The sequence below is a fragment of the Camarhynchus parvulus genome, chromosome 1A (assembly GCF_901933205.1).
Source record: "Camarhynchus parvulus chromosome 1A, STF_HiC, whole genome shotgun sequence".
Taxonomy (NCBI): domain Eukaryota; kingdom Metazoa; phylum Chordata; class Aves; order Passeriformes; family Thraupidae; genus Camarhynchus; species Camarhynchus parvulus.
The window spans coordinates 15,118,926-15,144,138 of NC_044586.1; the positions used below are offsets into that span (position 1 = coordinate 15,118,926).

General features: G+C 43.7%; 1 protein-coding gene across 5 annotated transcripts in view; it reads right to left on the minus strand.

Moving 5' to 3' along the window:
• ITPR2 (inositol 1,4,5-trisphosphate receptor type 2) overlaps positions 1–24,585 on the minus strand; it is a 241,879-nt gene extending 217,294 nt beyond the window's left edge. For 4 of the 5 annotated variants that reach the window (XM_030959744.1, XM_030959743.1, XM_030959741.1 and 1 more), the window contains exon 1: positions 24,302–24,585. In XM_030959744.1, the coding sequence (XP_030815604.1) occupies positions 24,302–24,393 (92 nt within the window). In that variant the 5' untranslated portion in view covers positions 24,394–24,585. Of the gene's footprint in view, positions 1–5,642; positions 5,662–24,301 lie in introns of those variants that run through there. The other variant, XM_030959742.1, reaches the window with a different exon arrangement.
• Between the last annotated feature and the right edge of the window lie 628 nt (positions 24,586–25,213).

The window sequence follows — 25,213 nt, forward strand, 5'->3', positions numbered from 1 at the left end:
ACTGAGCAACAGAAGTATAACTGATAAGCAAAATATGTTGGCAGAAAAGTCTAATGGTGCCTGGGTTCATAGATAGGAATCATATATGCTCCATAACTCTTTGTGTCCTGCAAGCTCCCCCAATTACCTAACACAGGCTAAAGGTAAATACACAAAAGGTTTCTAGGAACTTGAAGATGTAGTGCAAGAGTCAAGGAATAGTTGTACAGCTGTAATCCTAGAAGGACTATTCCCAGGGATGAGTTATTTTAGATTTACTACTGAGATACAGTTAAATTCTCAAAGAACAAACACCAATGTAAGAAAACAATAGGAAAGGAATTATGGTGAGTTTCATGGATTTTAGGTCTCTTTCATAATATGATTTTAGATTGTCAAGGAAAACAGTCACACATTATTTATCTTAGCTTTATACCTTGAGTTTCAAAAGTACCATCCTGAAATGTATTTTGTCTCTTCCTACCAACAGAGATTTCCACCCAGTAATCATAGCCAATATTATTAAGTACAACAATACCTGAATAAACACATGAGCACAGACTCTCCCATAGGTGGAACTGCACGTATGTGCATAACTTGTTTAAAAATACAAGACCCAGCTGCTGATGTCTATTATACATTTGGTACTATTTATAAATCTATGGAGTATTTTACTCCTCAAAAAGCTGAATAAACTAAGCTAGAGGCAATGTCTTCAATGCAAGACACGTTGTTCAGCTTTTATTCTCTTAATGGTATCATAATTTCACTGCCTTTTTGAGCAGTACAAGGCCTGGACAGCAGCAGGAAGAGGGGCAAAGTTGGTAACAGGTATCAGCAAGAGAAGCCGGACATTTTAACTGCCAGTGGAACCCAGCAACATATTTGTTCACAAAGAATGCTGAGGTTCCATCCCAAAACCACATAACCTCAACAACCCCTTGTGAACAAAGGAGCAGCCCACAAAACCTCCCATGCTTTGTTCCTCAGATTTCCCTTCACACAACCTCCTCCACAAAAATGTTCCTCCAGAGCACCTGCCACCCAGGACACTTCTTTCCTCCCAAACCGCAGCACAAAGTCTCTCCTGTGCTCCACACATCCCAGCAACCACTCGGGAAGAGAGATGAGAGTCATACCACCAAGAAACCAACCAATAACGAACAATAGGTGATTACAATTTTGCTGCCCTGGAAATCAAACATCAAATATCCAAGTGCCAAAACAATCAGATCCACACAGTTCTTCTCCAAGTCCACCCACTTTTCATTTCATTAAGCCTCTTATCAGGCATCTAGGTCAGCCCACTTCTTGTGTGCTTCAAGTGGTCTCCTGCCAAAAATCTACAGTCATCCTACCTCACCCTTCCCAAAATGTGAGTTCATACTCCTTTCTGACTACCAGTCCTGCTTCAAATCATTTACAGCTCTATGACTAGCAACCCTGTATGAAATGTGTCTTTTTCCTGTCTCTTTCCAATGCCAAATTTTTCACCATCATCTTTTCACATTTTTTAGGTCCCCCCTCACATTAATCCCAGCTCAAGCAGAAAATGAAAAGGCTCTTCCTTGTACTTATAGAAGGGCTATTAAACCTCTGTACAACTTAGGAAGATTCCGTGCTAAAAAGCCCTTTTGTAAGAACTTCATACCAGTAAGGTACAACAGCACAGAGACAAGAAAGACTGGCTCCTGCCTGCCTCAAACCTTCAGAGCTTTATAGTTTCCTTCCTGAACAAATTTTAATTGCCACAAACACAAAGCATAGAACAGGTTGAAAGGAGCTGTTTAATAAATACCCTTATGCTGTCAAAGCAAAATTCTATCCATCTAAAACATTCCAAACTCCTGAAGGTGTCTAAAACAGCAGACAAATTTCACCATGAACAACCTTCAGCATGAAACCAAGGTGTGGATGCATTTTATCCGAGCTACACAGAGCAGGAACACTCAGCCATTCCCACCATCCCAAAAACGCTTCTGTGGATCACTTTGTATTAGCAAATGGTGTGGAGACACAAGGGCAGAAAGCACAATCCCAAGCACATAGTCGGAAACAAAAACACCACCATAGAAGCAGGGAGCTCCACATTTGTACTAGTAACTGCACCAATAATTATCCCTAAAGTTTTTCCTTTATCTAATAGTGCATTCATATATTCTTGTAACTGTACCTGCAGGCTTGTTAAGGGGGAGGGAGTAAAAGCAGAAGTTTTTCTGCTCAATTAAGTAATCCAGCTATAAATCCCAAATGTCATTTTGTTGTTCTATTGTATTGTGTTTTATCCAATCATGCTTTTAGACTGCAAAAGATTCTGTTCGGTAGAACTTGTTTATCCCTTTTTATAGCTATATTTACATTTAAAACATTGTGCAATTTCCATTAAATTATAAGAACAGAGCTAAAATAAATTATTACAAAGGAATAAAATGTTATTTGGAAGTTGCAGAGGAAAGGAGAAAGCGTGGTTCTTGGATTTTAGTCTCAGTTTTGCAATTTTCTTGGCCTGTATAATAGGTAAGCCAGTAATGCACCAAAAAAATGGTACAGAGCTACACTTGGACATACTGATTTTTGCCAAGCAAATGAGCATTTGCACAGTATTTCAAGATGCTCACATCAATACAACATACATCAAGTCATTCTCAGTGGTGCCAAGCACACCTCTATTCTGCTGTCAAAAGGGGACTGGGAATTGGTCACAGTCACAAGGCTGAGAGAGCTCAAAAAGTGTTTGGACAATGTTCTCAGGCACAGGGTGTGATTCTTGAGGCTGTGTAAGGCCAGGAGTTGGACTCAATGATCTTTGTGGGTCCTTCCAGCTCAGGATATTCTGTGATTCCATGGGGAACTGGCAATGGGAGGAGGTGTGCCAGCCTATCCCACCCAGCTCCCTGCCCAGGCACACCCAGTCCTGCTGTACTTCTCTACAACACTGGTGCTCTGCTCCCAGGCAGGTTTTGGCTTCAGTCTGCCTCAGTGCCTTTGATAAACAAATTACATTCCCATAAACCCAAGGAAATTGTTGATTTCTTCCTTTGTTTCTTTTCTATTTTTTTTTAATATGAAAAGTAAGAGTCTATCATACAAGGATGTTACGACAGCCTAAAGGCATTTAATTGGAAAACCCTTCCACAGGCAAACCCTCTTTTGGGTGAAATTTGTATTAAAGCTAAAAAAACTGAAATTATAAAATGAGTATTAGGAAAGCTTTCTTAAGGCTTTCTTTAGTGGCTTGCAGATCACAGACCCAATAATAATACACATCACCTGGAGGACTGGACAATTTTTCCACTACTAACATTTTCCTTTTAGGTGAAATCTTGGCTGTCTTTGAATTGACAAAATTTCCACTGATGTCTCTGAGGCCAGGATTTCACCCCCATCATCCCAGCTTCCCAGAACTGCACTGAGGGATGAAGTTTAAAGAGGCAGCAGTGTCAGCACCTCACACAGAGGGTCACTCATCAAAGATTTAATTGCAATCTAACCTCTGCAGTATTTCCACTTAATCCAGCTAACTGCATATGGCATGCAAACACTGTAACAAGCCCAGGATTTGGCCCAAACTTAGATGCAAATCAAGATTACACACATGTCTTTAACTCTGCTTGTTCACTCCTTATAACCACCCATAACAGATCTGCAACTCAGCTGTCTCAATGTAAGAAAGCACAGATGAAGTAGAATTACCAGGTATATCAACCTAACACACATTAGAAACACTGACACTGGGACCACTATAAACTAAAAATGAGGGTGTCAGAAGCAACCCTGCATCTTTATGTGAATTTTTAGGCATGTAGCTAACTGGTCCCTATCAGACTGAGCAGTTTAAATTTCTGTGGTACACAGTGACTTCAGAAAAGAGATCCTAGTAACAGCATCACTGCTCCCAAAACCAAGCAGAACTCATTGCAGAGTTACCTATTCAGCCACAGACAACAAAGCTAAGCCAGCAGCATAGGGAAAATAATCCAAATCAAAAGAAATTCTGCATCTAGTTTACAACAGAAGAATTTGAGGGTTTTTTCTCACCTTTGCACATATTTGTGAATGGCCACTTGAAAGGATTGCTTTGAAGAACTATGTGCTAATAAATGGAGTCTGGCTGGATTGTTCACTGCTAACAGCACTTAATGAAAATGGAGAGATTTATCCAGAAAAACACTGTTGAGAAATGCCAATATCTGTCCAGTGATCAAAAAGTGACTTCATCCCCATAATGAAGGCAGTCATACCTACTCATCAAAATGGCAACACTTACTGTAGAAAGGAAGCATAAGCAAAGGAAGAAAATTAGGAAACTTCGCTGAAATGGCACAATGGAAAAATATCGTTGTTTAAGCAGACAAACCAGCCTCAGATGCTACTGTAAGGCCTATAATGAACCTCAGCATCTAGAATGACAACATATATGTGGGCAAACAAATGCATACAAAAATATATACATGAAAAAACTATCAATCCAGCAAACACAGGTTGGAATGTAAATCCTGGAAAACGATCCAAGTTCTTTCTCCATTTTGCAACACAAACAACAATAATCCAGCAGACCAACCCATGTCACACTATGTAAAAATGTGAGTGGAAAACATTGCTCAACAAAAGTGCTGACATTTTACACATTCTGCGGTGCTTATTTTACACAGGAGAGGCAAATTTTACATGCCTTATTTTTTGCTTAATTAAAAAAAAACTATTTTTCAGACAATACAGATGACAAAACCCTCCATGTTACAAACACTTTTATATGTCAGGGTACCAAACAAAGAAAGGGCTCACCTCATTTCAGAGGTGAACAATGGGGACAAGTCCCAGGCTAGTGTGAACACATATCATTCCACCGAAACTAGGCAGACAGCCCTTTTCTGCAGCAACTCAGTGCCTGACCCAGTGCTTTTTATACCCCTCCTTTAGTGCACTTTCCTTCAGCAGCCACAGAAACTGTCCAAGCACACTCATACAACACATCCTGAGTTCCCCCAGCCACAGCCCCTTTCCATGAGATGTGCCATATCCTGGCACTGGGTGCAAACCTGGGCTTTACACTGGGAACATGAACCTTTCCTGACCACCTCCTTGCTCTGGAATTACAGTGCTGCCTGGTTTTGCCCTCAGATAAAAGCAGACAGCTCTCAGGTTGAACAGCATAACCACCAACAAGCTTGTAGCCAGCACGCAATCCAGCTCCCAAAATCCTGCTGCTGGTCTCAGCCTTTACTTCTGCCCCTGGGGACAATGACTTTGGCTGGCAGGAATTCCCTGAACGAGGTCTGCTCACCCTTTGATGTGTCCAGCTCTCACCAGTGGCAATGAGAATTGTGCACAGGAAATACCTCCACATCAACATGTGCTCCAACTCTCTCAACAAAGGATTGTATGATTTTTATTTTCACTTTGCTACAATAAATGTTTACAAATTTTTGCAGCTTGCCCAGGTATTTTTGCATTTTCTTTGCTCTTTTTCTTCAGCAGCAACTTAAAAAAACCTTCAAAAAAAAAAACAACTGAGAAATCACAGTGACTTTATTTACTTGTTTTAAAACTGAGAAGAGCCAGTTTCCTACGGGGAGAGATAATTTTGGGAGCTGTTCCAGATTGTCTCAGAACTGCTTTCCCAGTTGCTGGGAGCTGCTCTGGGAGCCCTTTGCCACACCTACCCGACCTGCACACACTCGCTTGAGGAGTCCCACGTACAGCACAGAGCAGAACCCTGGAGAGGAAATGCTTGGGAATGCTCTGGCCACAGTGGAAGGAGCTGGGAAGTAGGAGAGTCACAGAACAGCAGCCACAAGCAGGGTGGCAAAACAGTCACTTCTGTGCAAGGGGACAGGCGTGAGCCTGCTCTACTTGTGGGAACTTTTCATAACCATCATTTTAAAGCAGGAAAATGGCATCACAAGCAAGTTCACATCTCAAAACTTTTTCAGACCTTTCTCAAACCAACCACCAGGCAGGCTGGCATCTCCCAGCTGGAGGCTACACTCACAACAGCCAATCTCACATGCCCAAGGACTCTCCCAGGCTCTGAGACACAAAAAGCCCCGCATCTGCTCAGCAGAGCTCAGCATTCTAACCAGGGGGGCTGCGCACCCCAGGAGGAGTTTCCAGGACCCCTCCAGGCCCATTCCTGCACAGGGTCTGAGGACAGCATAAGTGGCAAAAATCACTCCAGAAAACACTTATACAGCAGTACAGGCTATTGCATCCAGCACCCAGAGCACACAAGAGCAAGTGTTTATTTATTAATACAGATTTTTTTTTTTGGTCCCCCTGTGCTCTCAGTAATGACTCTGCTGAGCACCAAGGAGCTCTCTCTGGCTGTGCTGTCACCTGTCAGTCAGATCACCTTCTAAGGTGTGTCTTAACAACAAGCTCTGTTACAAAAAAATGAGTTTGGCCTTCTACCTTCAGGCCCTCCAGTTCAGCAGCATTCTTTTCAGCTGAAGGAAATGCTTCCAGGTCTCCTCACACAACATATCCTGACACCTTAACAGAGGAAAAACACCTGCACATAATCACTTTCTGCTGGGAAAACTGGAGTCTTTTATCACTTACATATATTTACTGGGAATTAACTGGCAGAGAAACAAAGAAATCAGGTTTTATAGAAAAGCCTGCACTTGGTGATACGATAAGTGGAACAATGATATCCACTTCATTTTTCCTTTTTAAGTGCAATCCTGCTGTACACACATACACTTATCAGCACTCATGCTACAAATCCCACAGAATCCATGGGTTTTAAAGATGCAGACTGTGTCTGACCTGGGAAAAAGGAGCATGGTTCTTCCCTCTGGATCGGTATCAAACACAATCTGGGCACACACAATGCACTTTCTCCCTTCTGTGCCAAAGTATATACCTCAGAAAGCAAAGGCAAACCAGCTCCAGGGTTACATCTAACCGAGCCAAAGCCAAACCAGGGTTACACCTCTTCAAGCCAAAGCAATCAACTCTAGAAGAACTGTGATGCTATCACAAATTTTATTCCAAACCATGCGATCTTTGGTATCTTTTCTATTGGTCTCCTTCTTGATGCTGCATTGAGAGATATTAAAAATCCCTCTACTTTCACTGGAAAAGAATGTGTGTTCCTTGCTGTCACCAGTGCCCTGAAAAATGTGAAAAATGGCCTCCAGCTCTGAGAGCTCAAAAACCAGAAGACCAAGAGAACAGATGCACGCATGATTACTTTTTTTAAATCTCACCATTTTTCAAACCCCTCTCTTTTGTTTCTGGGGGATCTGACTCATAATTTTCAGAAGCAAACAGGAAGCACTGCAGACATCTCCAAGTGTTTCCTCTCTCCACCCTCCCACCCACCCCTCTTGTCTTTTACATAATTTCTGGAGACTTTGTTATTCCTTTTGCTATATTAGCAATGAAATAGCACTTCCCTACACCAGCTCCAGCGCACCGAGGTGCAAGGGACCCAGCTCCAAGGGAGAGACATCCTTCATGCCCTTGACAGGACAAAGCAGGGCTTTCCCTGCCTGAGGAAGCCAGGCCTTGGGGGCTGGCAGGAGCCAGCTGTGGGGAATTCAGTCCTGCTCCCCACAGCAGAGTGGGACCTGGAGCAGAGAAACAGGATGAAGAAGTGTTAGAAGGTAATGTGCCGGGAAAGCCTTTTTACCTTACTCCATTTATTACAGCGCTTCCTTTCATTGTATACATGGGAAAAAATAACATTTCCCCTTCTCCACTCACCAGCAGGACCTGTCAGAGCACTGGGCAAGCAGCTGCTTGGCGGGCTGGGCAGGAGGCATGGCAGAGGGATAGCCTTGGGATCAGCTCCTCTGCACGCAGAGCAGAGCCCTGGCTGAGCATATGGGGCTTTAGCTTGTCCTGCAAGGAGTTCTTGGTGCCCTCAAGCAACAGGGGGTGTGGGAAAGGCTGGCAATGAGATGGCACAGGGCTCTAAGGCACAAGTGAGGGGGACAGAAACAATATGAAGGATGACAGGAGAAAATAAATTACCTGGTTTGAAGAGAGCCATGCAGCTCCCACAAGGAACTGGAGCAAGATCAGAATGTGATGGGTGATGGACTAAGTAGCCACTCTTCCTTACCCCTGCCTGACCAGCTCTCAAGCAGGATGGTGAGGACCATGCAGAAATGCAATTGAAAGCCACCTGATTCCCTTTTTAGAGATGTCAGCTCTCTCTGGCCAGAGCAGACAAAGTAAATGGGATACATTTCAGCAACTCTTCTCAGGAAGAAGGCATTGTGCTTTTCAGGGTGTTTTGTGTATTCCATCTCTTTGTGACAGTGCAAGGTCATAAATGCAACTACAGGCAAGCCTGAGATCCTGAAGTTTATTTTCATTACACCCCTGTTCCCATAGAGATTTTGTAGGAGCAACCACTACTGCATACTCTCCCTGCAAAGGGAACCTGGACACAAAAACAAGCACACCAAAGCTCACATCTACTTTCAAGTTAAACTAATTGGTACAAACAACCCCCATTTAAAGAGTTCTAATCTCACATGGTGCAATAATATTTAGCACAGTAAAACTATTCTAACCTTTTCCTTATCACTCCACAAAGCTCTCGGACACATTATCACAAGAGCTAAACCTGCTGCCTGGCACATTAAGATTAAAAAACTGCCCACTGCCTCAGCTACTAGTCCCTATTCACTTGTGCATAGTAAATAATACTCCACAGCTATAAGCTGATCTGAAAAGATAGCAAAGCACCCCACCCAAAAATCAGCTCCATTTTTATCACCTCCCCAGATTTTACAACCTAATCAAAAAGCCAATCATCTATCAGTGTGCTGCAGCTTTGCATACAGCTACACAGTTCCTTCTCCAAGTCAAACAGCACCACATTGTCTGGGGTAATCTCATCCACTCACATAAACAATTAGTCTGCTATATTTTGATTAACACTTCCGTTTAAGAGGACATTGAGACGCTTCAGCCTAAGTAGAAGAAGGACTGGCCTCCTGCTAAAACAGACATGCTTTTCCCAAGCTTCCTCCCTGACTAGAAATCCCAGCCTTGTCCCAAGCACCTCTCTGGAGCAGAATTCTCCACTATTTTCTGATTTGACAGATGGAAATAAAACAGCATAGCTGATGCTGCATCATATGTCACAGTTGAGACGGCCACAATACACAGACAGTTATCACATAATTTCAGACGGCTTCAACCCATACAGAATAACATCATGTCACTTCAGAAGGCTGCAAGCAGCCACCCTTCTTCTTCTTCAGCCCAACCTTTCATACCCCTCACATTCATGCATTGCACCTGTGTGCCCTCTGCTCCCTTTGGTGATTGGTCAGCACACCTGAGCACTCCATGGCTCACTGTCTTCAATGCTGTTCCCCTGCCCTGCACAGCTGTAGCCACTGGGGATGAGGCTGGGCCACAGCCCCACTCCCAGTCACCACAAACTGTGTGCCCACAACCTGACACTCCTCTGAGTTACAAGACCCACAGATCACAACATTCAATAACAGAACTAAGTTGACCCAAATGCAGGCAAGGGCAAAAGTAAACAGTAATCTGGGTCATTCATTTCACATTACAACCTTCATTCAGAGCCTGAGGGTCTCTAAGCAACAGTCAACCCCGTTAGCACAAATCATCTACTAAATTGCTTAAGTATATGAGCTCATATTGCTTAGAGAGGGCTGAGAACACTCACATAAACTGTTTTGATGGGGAGCAGTAACGTGAAACCACTGATAAAAAACAGCTTGCAGAGTATGTGTACATCCACAGCCTTGGTGGTTTGAAAAACTGTTCACCAAGGCAAAAGACACAATCATCTCTGACACCACAGTTCACTCACATATAAATTCTTCCATCAATACAGCACCCTAAATAAGACATCAGAAGTTAACTGCTCTCTTGTGATCCATCAAGATAGAAACAGATATTGGTTAAACCTAAATATTATCATATTTCCTAGAAAAACTGAAACAGAGACAAGGCTTTATTGCACTGCATATATATGCTGCTTGCTACTCTGGTTACTTAAAAGGACTACAAATTATTCCTGTACCTCACAATGTGCTGTTCATCTGGCTGGACTGCAGCTTTGTATCAGCAATTGTGTGAGTTGGAAGTGAGCTTGAGCCTTTGTTCGTTCTTTTTTCTAACCTTTAATCTGAAAATGTTTTAGAACATGTTTTTATTTTTACCTTTCAAGTTTAATTTTTGTCGTAGGAAAAGAGCACCAAAAATAACTATTTGTTTGTGTTTAAAGCTTTGTGTTTACACAACAGAAAAGCTTGTCTCTAACGTGTCATCCTGAAATTAGAAAAAAAGTATCACAGCACTTACCTCACCAATGTTCTGCTAAGTTCCTGCCAACTAACTTTGAAGAGATCCTGTCATAGCTGTGGAACAGACTTTCAATGGCATTTAAATCAGATATTCTGCTGACTTACTCTGGCAACAAAGTGCCCAGAAAACAGCTGACCAGCAAGTGCTCAGTTCTGTCTCTACTAGGGATGGCCCAAATATCCAACTTCCCTTCCTCTCAGCACACTGTAGCCAAGGTGGAGGAAGTAAAATGAGACTTCACAGCACTCCCTGTAATCCCCTCTAAGCAAGAGCCATTTGAAAGCATCTGCTGCCATATTAGGGCTGATATGAATCAGAAATCCAGACACGCACTATTTCATCTGGACACCTGGGTGCCTGTTTAAGGTGGAAACAGCAGCCTCCAAAGAGAAAATCCCCTACCCCCAGACTAGGACCACACCACATGGAAAGAGCTACCAATATTCACAATGCACAGGAAAATCCTCCTCCCTCTTCTCTTCAACTAGATTAAATAACCTACACCTCATTGCATTCACAACAATTCAGTACCATTTTATATGGAGAAGGACTGAGAACTCACAGAGGGTATTTAAGGTCCACCCTACAAAACAGATCCATATTTCTTTTGGCTGCAAAAATCAGGGAGAAAAAAACCTGCACCAGTTTTTTAACACAAACAATAAGTGCCTTCAACAATCCTTAGAAAACAAGTACTCAGATTTGATCCCTCAAGCTACCAGTACATAAAAACAACCAAAACCCAGCAAAAACAGAAATTCTGAAGCTCCTTCAATGGGTAATATCATCCATCAACAACAGATACCCACAACCAAGGTGTAGAGACCACTCTGACTGGATTTGAAGATACTTGAAGACATTTCATCACTCAGACAAGCCTGTGAATGCAATGTCTTCATTATCCTCAGAGGACTGAAGTGATTGAAAAGAAGAGCTGACAAGATATTTTCAGTTCTTTCAGGCTAAAGGGATAAAATTCCTTTAGTTCTTCTATGACTTCTGCTAAACTGAGATAATAGATGAAAAACATCTACTGAAAAAAATGCTTTCACCTCAGTTTGTTGGAAATCTTTATTCTTGATCTGGATGTGGATTTGGTCTTCTTAGTCTATGCACTTGTCACTACAAGGGTTGACTATTTTAAAACATATTTCAACTACATAGGAAAAGGAGTCACAAAGGGCAATTGGGACTGAATTCTCCTTGATTCATTATGTCTCATTCACATCCAGTCAGTCCCTGGACTTCATAAGCTGTCCAGTAAAAATCCATCCAAGAGATGTTCATGTTACAGAACAGGCTGGAACAAGATTTTCCAGCCTAGTGTTTGATCTTCTACACAGTCCACATCACCCCAAAAGTTCTTAATGATGTAGGAATTTGCTTTATATTGAAATAAAATAACTTCTGGAGTATAATTCATATTCACATCCACTCCTGTTTTAAATTCCTCAAAAGCAGTGGGACACAGTGCCCTCATTCCCTTGAATCTATAAAATGATAAGAGTTGAAGGTAGAAGTCCATAATGATCCTTTCTACCCACACCCATCATCCTGTGAGCACATTGAGATAGGGTGTCTTTTCTGAAAGCCTGCTGACTCGAAGACTTAGCAAAATACTTGGAATTCCAAATTCTCCTTTGAGCCATAGATGGTTTACTCTTGTTTCTCTATCTATAAAAGTCATTCAGCCAAGTTTCTCCTATTTGCAGAGCCCTTTGGTGCCTGACTTCACAAGCACAGGGTGATTTTGTGAAAAAAATCACAACTGTCTCAGTGGACAGTCATAACTACCAGTTCTCTGGCAGGAAAAACCCCTCAGGTCCTCAGCCACACACTCCAGTGATGCCCCCATACAACACTGTGATCTCTCTTTTATCTGTCTTGCCAACGTCACATCTCCTGCCCCATTTCTCACTTCCTGCTTACAAGCCACCAAATCACACATTTTGCAAATCAGCCATGACTCTTCCAGCACCCCCAGTTTCAAAGCCACGATACAATTTCTGAATGAATATAACCACCTGTGTACTACCTCATTTCTAAATTCCAAATTTGCCTGATGAGATCAGAAGACCTTGATCTTGCCACTTTGAGGGCATGCTATGCTTTCAGATGATTGAAGAGCCCAAATGGTCTGTGAAACCTTTTTGCTGATCTGCAATCTGTTCCAGGAGCAATACATTCATCAGGTGTGTGATTCTGCAGGTTTTGCACCTTATTCAGAAGGTTTTGCAAATTATGAGAAGGAAAGAAAAAGCAATGCCTTTTTCAGCAGTCGTTCTTGAAATAGTTCCTTGATCTTCTGCCTAAGGCAATATCTGCAAAGAGTTAATTTGGGTGAGGCATCAAGGTGACCCCGTTGCTCCCAGACCCATGAAAGCACATTTAATTCCTATTAATTCTTTCAGCAAAATGTGCCAGCTGTTCTCAAGATGCCTCAGCGCAGTACTGACCACGTACTTCTTCCTCAGATAAACTAAAATGAAAGCATCTGAAATTTTAAGCACCAAGAGGAGTTCTCCCCAAAGAGGTCAAAAATTTCTGTCCTACTTTGTCACCTTCTAAGCTGCCCCTTCCCTTCTCACACCTGTGCTTCCACGGCTGAGTAACTGATCTGCGAGGTCATTCCTAAAGTCAAGTCTCTGCTGAGGCTCAAACACAAAGCAATCCAAAGCTCCCCTCACCTATATTTTGTGGAAAATAGATCAGAACCACAGCAAATATATTTTTGACCAACTCAGTGACCCCACCCTGCTGTTTGAGAGCGGCTTTATTTGGCATTCATTTCCCTAACTTGCCTGAACAGTTTTTAATTGCTGCCCACAAAATGTTTCACTTTCATCTGCAAATCAAAGTGTCACTAGGAAACCTCTCTGCTTTGACTCCTACTGATGCACCCAGCTCTTTTCCAAATGGCATTTTTATGATTGTTTTAATTGTACCCCCAAGGCTTCCAGTTCTTGTATTAGAAATAATATCAATTCTCTCTGGTCTCTTTTCTTTTCTGTGATTGCTTCTTGCACCAAGGATCCACACAAATAGCAGTCACAAATTTGCACTTTGGAAGTTGGATCCATCCCATGATACCAGATTATTGTTAGTCAGAGGCAATTGTATCAATTCTGGAGACTTAAGGGCTGTTTCTGCCATAAAGAAAAGTTTGAGATGATGTCAGGTATTTTTTTCCATCAGTTATTTGGAAGTAGTTTTGTATAATCATAGAATCATTTAGGTTGGAAAAAGCCTCTAAGATCGTTGAATCCAATGAGTCCAGGAACTTGTGAATTCTTGTTTTCCTGAACCCAGGACATATCAAACAGCAGGAGTTTCTTTGATAGCAATTTTCAGAGAGAAGAGTGCTCAGTGGCACACTCATTTTATTGCTTTTGGGGCAGCAGATTTTCTTGTCTATGACTGATGTTTTTCTCTTGTGTTCTCTGTACTCATTCAGGCCTGTACACCTTGTCCTGATGATGCTGAATTTCTTTCTAAGAAGTTTCTTGGATAACACAGCCCAGGTTTTATGCAGCTTTATCGAGTGTAAGTGCTTTGGGTGGTGACTTCTATTACCCTCACCTCCATTACAAATGAAGAACATTAATTATACTAATCAGTCAACGAGTTTCCCCCCAATGGATGAGGATAACAATAATGCCAGCAAGTGTAAGACTCTCTTCAGCACACAGTTTTCTCAAAGTGATAAATTCTGCATATTTAGACACAGACTTAAAATAAAACAACACACCTTTTGACATGTGGGAGCCTTAATGAACTAACTAGCTTTGTCACTACTGGCATAAGCCCAGTTACTGTGAGATAAACCAATATAAAAGAATTTATGCATTGAACAGCTCACCAGATCAATGCTTATAAAAGAGCACTGGCCCAGAACTTGGAGTCTTTGGTTGTATTCCACAATTTGTCAACAACCGTGCACAAATGGCTCCTCTGCTCGTGTCCCACCCCTGAATCCAGTTTCCCTTCAAACATGCTTTAGATCCGTGCTTGAAAACTCAAACCAGCACTGTCCCACTTCCAGCTGTGCTCAAGGAAAACAGTTCCATTAAACGCAGCCTAATCACAGGGACAGTTTAATCCAGCACAGAAAGGAAATGGATCAGATGAAATCCAGAGTTTGACTCCACCAGCCCCGTGCACAGCACAGCCTCAAATGAGCTGCTACAACCAAACTTTGCATTCCATGGTTTTACTGTATCCCAGATATTACAGGGGGAGGGGGTGTGGGACATTCATTGGTCCTTGCCTTCAGTGACAGAAAAACCTGTTCAACTACAAAAGTTAATACAGACAAGACTTAATTGCCTGCCAGGTCCTGACCTTGTTTTGTTTCTGCAAGAGAAGCCACTGCTAACACAAACTGAGCAAACCTCTAAGGCAGACCCGCAGCTGCCCAGGAGCCACAGCAGTGCCCTCTCTGAACAGCCTCTGAGGGGGTTTCTTGATCAAATCCTAATTTACCTTTTAATACTCATGACAATCAAGCCAGGGAAGTAAAAAATATGAATTTGTATCCTATTCAACAGGTTCTTTTAAAAAATTGCCTCATGACGTCTTTTCAGTTTAAGTCCACAAATCTGCAGGTGTAGGACCTACATCTTAAATCACTTGTACAGGAAATAATGTCATCAAGCTTTGCAATGATTTTTGTGAGTTACTTTTTTTGAGGAAAATAATATATAATATCATAGAATGGCCCGGACTGGAAGGATCCTTTAAAATCATCTCATTCCATCCCCCTGCCAGGGGCAGGGACACCTCCCAGTATCCCAGGTTGCTCAGAGCCCCATCCAACCTGGCCTTGGACACTGGCAGGGATGGGGCAGCCCCAGCTTCTCTGGGCACCCTGTGCCAGGGCCTCAGCACCCTCACAGAAAGAATTTCTTCCTCAAATCCAATCTAAACCTCCTCTCTGTCACTGTGAAGCCATTGCCCTTTGTCCTGTCACTGCTGGCCCTTGTCCCCTTGTCAAGAGTCTCTCTCCATCTTTCCTGTGAGCTCCTTTCAGGCTGAACAACCCGAGTTCTCTAAGCCTTTCCTCACAAGGGAGGTGCTCCATCCCTTTAATCAGCTTGGCCAGCGTGTCACACATAAGTTACCTCCCCACCACCAAAATAAAAAAAATCATTAATTTTTCTGTATGTCATTTTGTATTTTTATGATTCAAAGGCAAGGTTATTCTTTATAAATAACATGCTACAATGGTACAGAAGGATATCTGCAGAGATAACTGAAAAATTCATTTGAAACTTGGACTTCCTGTATTTAGTGAAGTCATCAGCTTTACAGTTCTCACAGCAACATTAAAATCCAAAATACTTATACATCAGTCCAGGACTTAGGAAACCTGTTTGATAGTGAAGTTTGGCTTACTAAGTTCTGTCTCCAACCTGGGAAGCAGTGTAGATGTTGCCCTGCCTGATTTTTATATCGGCAAGCCTGATGGAAAACCTCATTTTACTCCTCTGAAATTTCACGAAAGTCTCCACTAAACCCTGACTTTTCTGCTCTCTGTAAAGAGCCAAGCTCACTGAGCACTGTCAGATTTGGACCAGGAGTTTATGGATTGGCACCCTCACCCGTGCCAGGCAGCAAAGCAAGGACAATGCATTCTGCTGAAACTGAGACCACTTTAGCAAAAACTGATAATCTAAAAAAATTGTCCAAAACATCAAAGAAAACATTATTAACAGGCAGTTAATTTTTTTTCAGTCCACCCAGTTTCTTGGTTTGTTTTCCTTCTTTTCTTATTAATAAAGGATTTTTTTAAAACGCCAACTTTCTAGGAAGGCTTTAAACTTTTATTCTTTGATGAGAAGAATGAAACTTGCTTAGTGATGCATTTGAACATTTTTCAGCATTCACAACTGAACAAAGATCTGCTCTCAGTGTTTTCAAAAGTGATATCCAGTCTTTCCTAATACATTGGCTTTGCTTCCTCTATTTATAGTTTCTGAACATTAAAAAAATATATGCCAGACTGAAAAGGTGACTGCGAATATTTTAGCAAAGCACATGAGGGAGAAGCTGAAGATATCCACAAGTAAGAGAGCTGTAGGAGCTGGGATTTTACAAATCAAGTCAGGTATTGCGAGATTCAGGACAAAATTATACTGCTCACATCCAACTTTGCTGCCCTCTAAAGCTGCGAAGTTAAATTTTCCACATCACAGTGCTCAACGTGACACAACTACCCAAAATCTACTCTTCAGAACTGGATTCCTGTCTTTTAACTTCGGAAAGCAGGTATAAAAAATCTGGGGCTTACTAAGAGTTTAAGCAGTTGTTTCCCTAATTCTGTGTGCTTTGAACTGCCCCTGCAGCACTGATTAACTTGTGTGTGTCAAGTGCAGGGAATAAAAAAGCTGTTTGAAATTCAAACAAGCCTCCAAGAGAAAATCAAGATAAGAAGCCCAAGCATTGAATCACAAGAAGTTTCTGTATTTTGAGTTGCATATAAAGAGCCTCGTTTCAGGGTTTGTTTGTTGATATTCCTTTTAAATGACATTGATTTTTATCTGTCAGAGGTCAAAGAACAAAAACTTGACTACTGTTTTAATATCATACAGAAAAGAGCTGGAGGAAGGTTAACTTGGTGTCAAATCACAGAACCACAGAGCGAGCTGAGTTGGAAGGGGCCCACAGTGATAACCACCACATTTGGATATGCTCTTCCAGCCTCCTCCTGCCAAGAATTTCATATAAATTTCAATCCAGTACCTTCATTCATGCAGCAGCAATGACCTAGAGGGACATTTCAAATTAATTTTCCAAACTTTATTATATAAGATTACCAAGTACCACAATTTGTTATATCTAACTTTTGTTGTTACAAAAACTATCACAGGCAATCTTAAAACTGCAATTTCTTTCTGAGGAACTGGAATTTTACCTCAGACATTCTCTTGGAGAAGGTGATATAAAACATTTTCCTGGGCAAAGTCAAAAACCTTCAGAACAAAAAAAAAACCCAAATATTCAAGTATTTGAAACCTCACCAGCCTTAGCACAGGCCTCAAACATTTGAAATAGGAAAGTAAACAGTGGCAAAGGCAAGCTGACTTCTTCCCTTGGAAAAGAACAGTTTGTCAGTAGCTTTCAGAGCTATTTTCTCTCTCAGTAGCTTCTCAGAGCTATTTTCTCTCAGCCCCTGCTGCTCTTGGTAACTGCAGCTCCTGCTCCTCTTCAGCCCCACTTCCATTCTAACACTTGCTCTGCTCGTTTCTGATCCTGAGTTCATCAACACACCTCTCTTCCTCCTTTTCATCATCCAGCAAGGGAGCACTGGAAGGACAGGGGAAGCGGTTTTCCTCACATCCTTTTCTGCAACCTATAGCCCACTCTTCAGGGTCCTCTTTCCTTTGTTACTAAGCAATGAATAAGAATTGTTTTTAAACCACATACTTTGGACAACACTTTATTTCTACTCAACAGCAATCAAAACATGCAAACAAATGAGGATAAGAAGTAGGTAGAGACTGAGGCACAGAGTCACAAAACCAGCAACAGCAACAAGACCATTCCTGACACAACCTTTTGGCTACCACAGCCAAAACAGCCCCTGAAAACCTTAAGCAGTACTTAATATCAGACATGAATAAGTACATTTTAACCCTGTGGTTTTCTTGTTTAACTCTGTTTCCAATACCTTACCTTGCAAGAATGTAATTTCTCAGTTTGTTTCTTATTTGGAGTGAACTGAGGCACTAAAACCAGAAATTATTTTTACTTCTCCAGAGATAGGGAACACAAAGCAGCTGGACAACTGAAGCTCTCCTGTAGCCTCCCAGGAAAGGAACCTGGAAATCCTGGGAATTGGGATTCACCTCCCACACAGATGCAGGTCAGGGGGAGGGCTCTTGGTGCCCAGCGTCAGCAGAGGGAAGCTGCCCCTGCCAGGTAAAACTGCTGCACCCCAGCAAGAGGCAGGTATCACAACAGCCCACGAAGTCTTAGGGTAAAATCCTTCCTCAGCTTACACCTGCTAAACCTGGGTAAAACTCCACAGGGGCAGAGAAAGACGAGCCCTCCATGCTGGAGCAGTGGTGCTGGAGAGAGCCCTGCCCTCAGGAAGGCTCTTGACACATATCTACAAGACTCTTGGGTTTTTTTAAAAATTGGGATAACATGCTTTTTTGGTTTGGTTTGGTGGTTGTTTGGGGATTTTTTGGTTAATCCTGTTCTCAGAAAGGCCATTTTACTAGAAACTTTCTACAGCAAAACATTCAGCTCCAGGCATCTACCCTGGGTCCCAAACATCAAGGCTTAGCACCATAAACAGCTGAAACCAGGACCTGTGTCAGGAAGTGCCTACACATCTACATAGTGGTGGAACTGCTGGTTCAAGTAATTAGATGGAATCAGATTTACAAATAACAAATTTATAGGATTTGAAGGTTTAAAGGAATCAGTCATAAGGGGGATTATGTCCTTAACAGACTTAAAATATGCATCGCTGATCAAGTGACAAAGCACAGCACAGACAAGGTAAAAAGTAAACCTTGAACTACTGTTCATTTTCTTTTCCCCATTTTGATACCAAGTGTATCAAAGTGATGGAGCTGCACCACATCCCTTTTCTGCTACAAGAAGTAGCAGACCTTTCAAAGCAAGCAGAAACCAGACTTTCAGGTGCAGAGGACACGGCTTTGAGCTGCTGCCCAACAAACAGGCTCAGGCTCCAGCCGAGCAGCACCAGCACAGGAGGGTTCCAAAGACCTCACTGTGCTGTGAAACACCCGGCTCAGCCAAGGGCCGTGTGCCCCTTGGGAAACAATCTTCCAGGCTAGGGAAGTCAGAGATTGACTGACTTCTTCCTCTGCAGTACTTTTAAAATACAGGGTAACTGTGGTTTCTAGTGACACCAAGAACCACACACAGGTGGTCCAGTTTAATCCCCTCATTATGTAAAAGCAAGGTAGACAAGACTTCAGGTCACTCAGGTCAAACAATCTCCTCTCTCCTTCCTGACTACTCCCCACATCACCCACAGCCCATATGAGAAATACTGAAGTTGTAAGACCTGTCTCAATTCAAAATCCAAGTCCTCTCTTATTTCCAGTTACCACCACATAGCAGGTAAGCTGACTTCCACACCAATCAATCAGTTCTTTCCCTAATCCCCATTTTCTCTCCAACCCTTTTTGAGAATGAGCCCTTTGAACCAAGGATATTACATTTAAGCATGCAGCCTAATAAATCATACTGCTATAATTAAGTCTAATGTTATGTTCCCTCACACTGAGGCTGTGCTCTGTGAACAAATAAAACTTCTGAAACAAACCAACTTCCCCTGGGGCTCATGGCCTGCTGCATTCCCCTGAGGCTGCTTTGTGGAAAGCTTTGTCTCATTGTTTATTCAAAGATGGCACTGCTGTTACAGTATTTGAAACAAGCATCAAAATAAGGTTGTTAGAAAAGCTGGAGCGGTGCCTAATTGCTGGTGAGAGTGGATAATTACAGAGGATATGAGCTTTGATATATGGATTGAATAGCAAGGTATGTGAGATGCAGAGGTGTATTTATATGCCTACATCTCCACTTACATGGCATTTATTGTAAGATCAATGAAAGTAGTTAATAATGCATAGCTTATTAGTTATCACAGAAAAGAAATACACTGTGCAGCTGAAAAGTGTACATCACCATATACTCAAAGCAGCTGCAGAATTCACACCAGGGCTGCTACATTAGAAAGACAACCAAGAGAACATATTCCTGAAAATGCCAATCCTACACAGCATTAAAAAAAAAATCAGCGTCACACAATCAAAACTGTCAAATTTCATTGGTTCTATCAGTCTAGAGGATAAAGTACCTAGGAAACAAAACATACAAGTACTTTTTCTCACAGAAAAGCTGAAATTCATACTCCCATCTCTCTTTTAGGTATTATTTGTTTCTCTCTGTGTTAGAATCAAATTATGATTAATTCTAGTTACGCTACTCTCACTTTCTTCAGGCTTTTTATTCTTTCCTGACTAATTACCTTTTTCCAGCTGGCACATGAAAGAAAAGTTTGCTATTAATTAAAGGATGGATACTCTGTTCCTTAACCATAGCTTACACATACAGACAGCAGGAGAGAAAGGTTGAAAAAATGAGTGCACTGATGAAAACACTACATAGGTGCCTTGGAAGCATCATCAGTCACTACATCTTTTGTCTTAGCACCATTCCTGAAGCCACCAAGATGACATATTTCAGCCTTTGCTATACTTGCAACATTTTGATTTATGCTGCTTCTTAAGCACTTTCTACTTGATCTTGTCTCTTCAGAGAGTATGACTGACTCAACCCCTCTGTGAAGCCCAAATTCAACAAGACAACTAATTCACAAAAAGCCAGTGAAGAAACCTGAATAAATCTGAGATGTTTTGAGTAAGAAAGTTCCAGCTAGCACTCCCACAAATTAAGAGAAGTTGTTCAAGAAAAATCAACATTACATTCAAGTAAATGAGTCCAAAATATTTTGCAACACAATTTTTGCTGCTTTTTAGAAGTAAGTCTCAGCACCCCTCGTCATCCAGGGCCATCTATCACAGAGCAGGCAGGTCCTGCTGCATGCTCCATTAATTATGTTCCAGGAGATCTCTGACTGCACATTTATGGAGGTGAGACAGGAATGCAGCTCCCCATGGTGACTAACAGGCCCATCGTCAAACTTTCCTACAGCTGATCGTGGCCATTGTCATGACTTACTTTTTTTTTTCCACCTCTCCAGTGAAGAATATTTTTTTCCCCTCATTGTGCTGATAGGTGATTAATGCAGTTTTAATTGCCACCATGCATCATCTGAGAGCACGCACTGCCAAAATACTGGGACAGGTGGTCTCAACACCCGCCTAGGACAACGTGAGATCACTGGATTCATTGCCTGGTCCTGCCACACCTATCCTGTGGGACATAAGGCCTCCAACTGGGCAGAAGCCAAAACACACTAAAAGCTAAAGAAATAAGGGAAAGTCCTACAGAATCAGCACAGTTCAATAATCCAGTATCAAACCTATCTTGCAATGACAGAATGCAAGGGCAAGGACACAGGCTTCCTCCAGCTCCAAGAAGTGTTCCAAGCCTTTGGGACCCACTGACAGAACGTAGCTCCAGCAATTCTCAAACCCTCTTTGTTGAGGGAGGTGTGGAAAGGCACTCCTGCCCTCACCTAGCACCCCTCAGCATGCTCACCTGGACACAGGGCCAAGGATTCTCTGCCTCCTATAAAGAGATGGTTTATACCTCCTGAACTACACCAGAGCAAGATTTCCACACTCAGGTTACAGCAGATATCAAACTGGCCTAACACACAATCTGGACACTGAGCATGTGAAAATTTCTGCACTGGCAAGTGAGGAAAAAATACTCCAAAATTCAAGAAACAGCTTTGAAATCTCCCTCAAAACTCACGTGCTGAGCTGGATCAACCATTCAAGGAGTGATGTCCACTGATGTGACAGACCTGCCCTGCTTGGAGAGGTGCTGTGCACTTTTTTACCTTATTTATACAGTGGCCTTGCTCATGCTTCGTTTAAGAAACAATTAGCCTTTGACAGCTTAAAATAAACAGGACTTTCTCTCTGCTGAACAGTCACTAGCCCTGAGCTGGATTTCAAGTTGTTCAACAGCACGAGACTCCCCAGTGGGCTCAGTAGTGTAAGAAAGGTGCTGGGCAAGCTGGGTTTCCTGACTAGAAGAGGTGCTGGGCAAGCTAACCTTTCAGAACAGCACCCTGAGCAGCCCAAGCAAGAGTAACCAAACCAAGATTCCCATCAGTCAAATGAAGCAAGCAATCATTCCCAATCCTACCCCACTTTGTCCTCACCAACTAGAGGCACCTTTGGAAGGTGAGGCCTCCTCTTTCCAGAGATTTGCAGAGAACCCACAGGAATGCAGAAGGTACAGGAGTTCAGCAATGGTTGCACACCAGAAGTGCAGCTGGCCAAGCTTTTTCCCTGAACATAAGAGGTTTTTCTGCCTCCTGTGTTGCTGCAGCCAGTCCAAAGGCAGCAAGTGCAATAGCTGGCGCAGATAATGTCACTTGGCATCACAATTTTAAATTTCAGTCCAAGCTCTTGTACCACCAGCAGAGGGGTCAGCATTCCCATCGAGTAGCCATGGGAGTTTTCCACTGGTGACTTCAAGCTTCCCAGAGCTGCTCCACTCCAGCCTCCTGGTTCTGCAGCTGCCTTTACTGTGCCAGGGAGCAGGGCACAAAAGGGCTGTGCTGAAAAGCCAGCATTCTTGAACTCCTGTCTCATCCCAGGTAGTTTTTTTGAGCTGAGTTTCCTGACTAAAAGAGAGCCTGGATAGAACATGTTGGCTCAAGCTCACTTATTTCTTCTAGTAAAGATCCATGTGCCCTAGGCAAGCCTGGATCTTGGCTTCTCCTCTGTAAAACTGGAAGCAAATGTCCTGCCTTAACTCCGAGGGATCAGGGGAGGATCAGCAGTCTGAATAGAGTGTCAGGGCGATGCCAACACATATTCAAGAGACAGTTGTCCAAGCACCAGTCACAGCAGGAACATGCATGCCATGAGCAGGTGTTCTCAGAAAGGAGGAACACAATGAAAAGCAAAAGCACAGCACACGCAGCTTCCTCCGGATAACAGAACCCAGCGATGAGACACAACAACACCAACCAGCAACAGACCGTGCCAGCAAAAAGGAAGTGCTGGGGAGAACAAGAATAAGAAACAATATCCAGCAATTAACATCTGCAGAAAACAAAAATTTTCAGACGGAATTTAAAGTTGTAAGAGTCAGCAAAACAAAAGATGTGAGACAACATGGGGAGTCACGGAGAGACGAGGCGCCAAATTAACAAATAGAGGAACACACCGTGGAAAAACACTTGTCAACAGATCAAAAGAGTGAACAGCAAGGATTGGATGCAATAATAAGGTATCAAAAAATATAAAAGACCTTGAACACGAAGCTCTTTTCCAGCAACACCAACACACCAAGTTGACCTAGACATTCATAGTTCTCACTTTCACACCAACAGTCCCCCAATCGCAGGGATCTCAGAACACAGGGAGCCTAACACAAACACGGGAGCGACACCCAGGCACACATTAACTTGCCCTAGCAAGTTTCACTGCTACTCCGAGGGTACCACTAATGTTTAAGCAGATATTTACTAGAGTTTGACCTGCCTTGCCGATCGCATCACTTACAACCAAGCAGCACAGGAGCTGTTTCCAGTGGTAAAGGTTTCAGGACATGCGAAAAAGTCACTGAAGCTCCCGCAGCTCTCCTACAAACATCACAGGGAACCACCGCGCCCTCCGGACAGGTCACTGCAACCGAACTACAGGATGGTTTTAAAAAATGTATCAACGTCAAGAAATGTATCAGTGTATTTGTCATTCTGCGCGGAGGCTTTCCCTCCTGAATTCCAAAATGGTGATTTGCAGCAGTCACTATTAATAAAAACCTGAAACAAGCAGCGGTTCAGTGAAGTAAAATACATCTTTTCACCTCGCAAAGAGCTCACAGGAAAAGCATCCCAATGAAATTAAACATCTGATTATAAATACCTCATCACTGACAACCAGATTGTGCTGGACACAAACCTGAAGTAAGGGATACACATTAAGGAGCCTATTAGGACGATGAGCAAGAAAGCAAAGGGTTTGCCTTTCACGTCTTTGTCAAAAATTCTCGGACGGGCAATTAAACTTAATTAATTAATTAAAAGGTCAGCTATAGATAAAGACGTAGGAAGGCGTTTGGGCAGGGCACAGAGCGGGCTCCGGTGCTGCGCTCGGGGCCGCCGCGGGGGCGCAGCCCGGGCAGGAGCCGAGCGGGGATCCCGGCACCGCCGCCGGCACCGCGGCCGCCCGGGCCCCGCTCGGGAACTTCTCTCATCCCCTGCCGCTCCCCATCACTTCCTACTTTCCCCGCTCCGCCGAGCAGCGCTGCCGCCCCTTCCTGTGCCGCTGCCCGCGGGCCGGCTCCGCGCAGCGCGCACGGCTCCGCGCCCGGCCCCACTCACCCCAGCGTGCTGATGAACCCATTGACGGAGCCCTCCGCGTACAGGGACACGATGTCCCCGATGTACAGAAAGCTGGACATTTTCTCAGACATTCTGGTTCATTTTCCAGCCGGGTTCTGCGCTCCTCCCCTTCGAGGTGAAAAAGAAAATAAATAAAAAAATAAAATAAAATCAAAGCAAATGGCAGCGATCCTTGGGGAACCCAGGGGCTGAGGCGGGCGGGCAGGGGGCTGAGCGCGGCCCCGGAGGTGCCGAGAGGGCTGACAGGAGCGCGGTGCGCGGCTCGGCACGGCCCGGCCCCCGCCCGCCCCCGCGCCTCCGCCCCCCGCCCGCCCCTGCCCCGCCCCGGGCCGGAGACCGAGCCTCGGCGGGAGACCGGGCCTCCGGGCCGGGGACCGAGCCTCGGCGGGGCACCGAATCTCCGCCGGGGACCGAGCTCCGGGCAGGGGACCGGGCTTCGGCTGGGGACCGAGCCTGCGGGCAGGCGGCCCCGGCACACCCGCCGGCCCGGAGAGGGGCTGCCGAGCCCCCCGGGCTGTGATTCCCCCGGGCGGCTCCCCGGGGCGGGAACCCGCGGGGGCAGCGGCTGAGGGAGCCCACAGCGGGGAGCGTGAGGGGACGGCGACCCTTCCTCACAGCCGAGAGAGTGTGCTTGGTGTGGTCGCCAAAAGTGTCAGCCTCTGTTTGATAGCTTGCAAACTTCAGGAACCACAGCTCCTGTGGCTGTTGTTTTGAATGGGAAGCAGAGCATGCTGCAGTGCTGTGCAGGAGCTCGCAGAATCACAGGATGGGTCAGGCTGAAGGGGCCACAGTGGGTCGGTCAGCTGGTGCCATCTCCGTGTGCCAGCACAGCTATCCCAGAGCGCAGAGTACAGGATTGTGTCCAGAGGGGTCTGGAATATCCCCACTGAG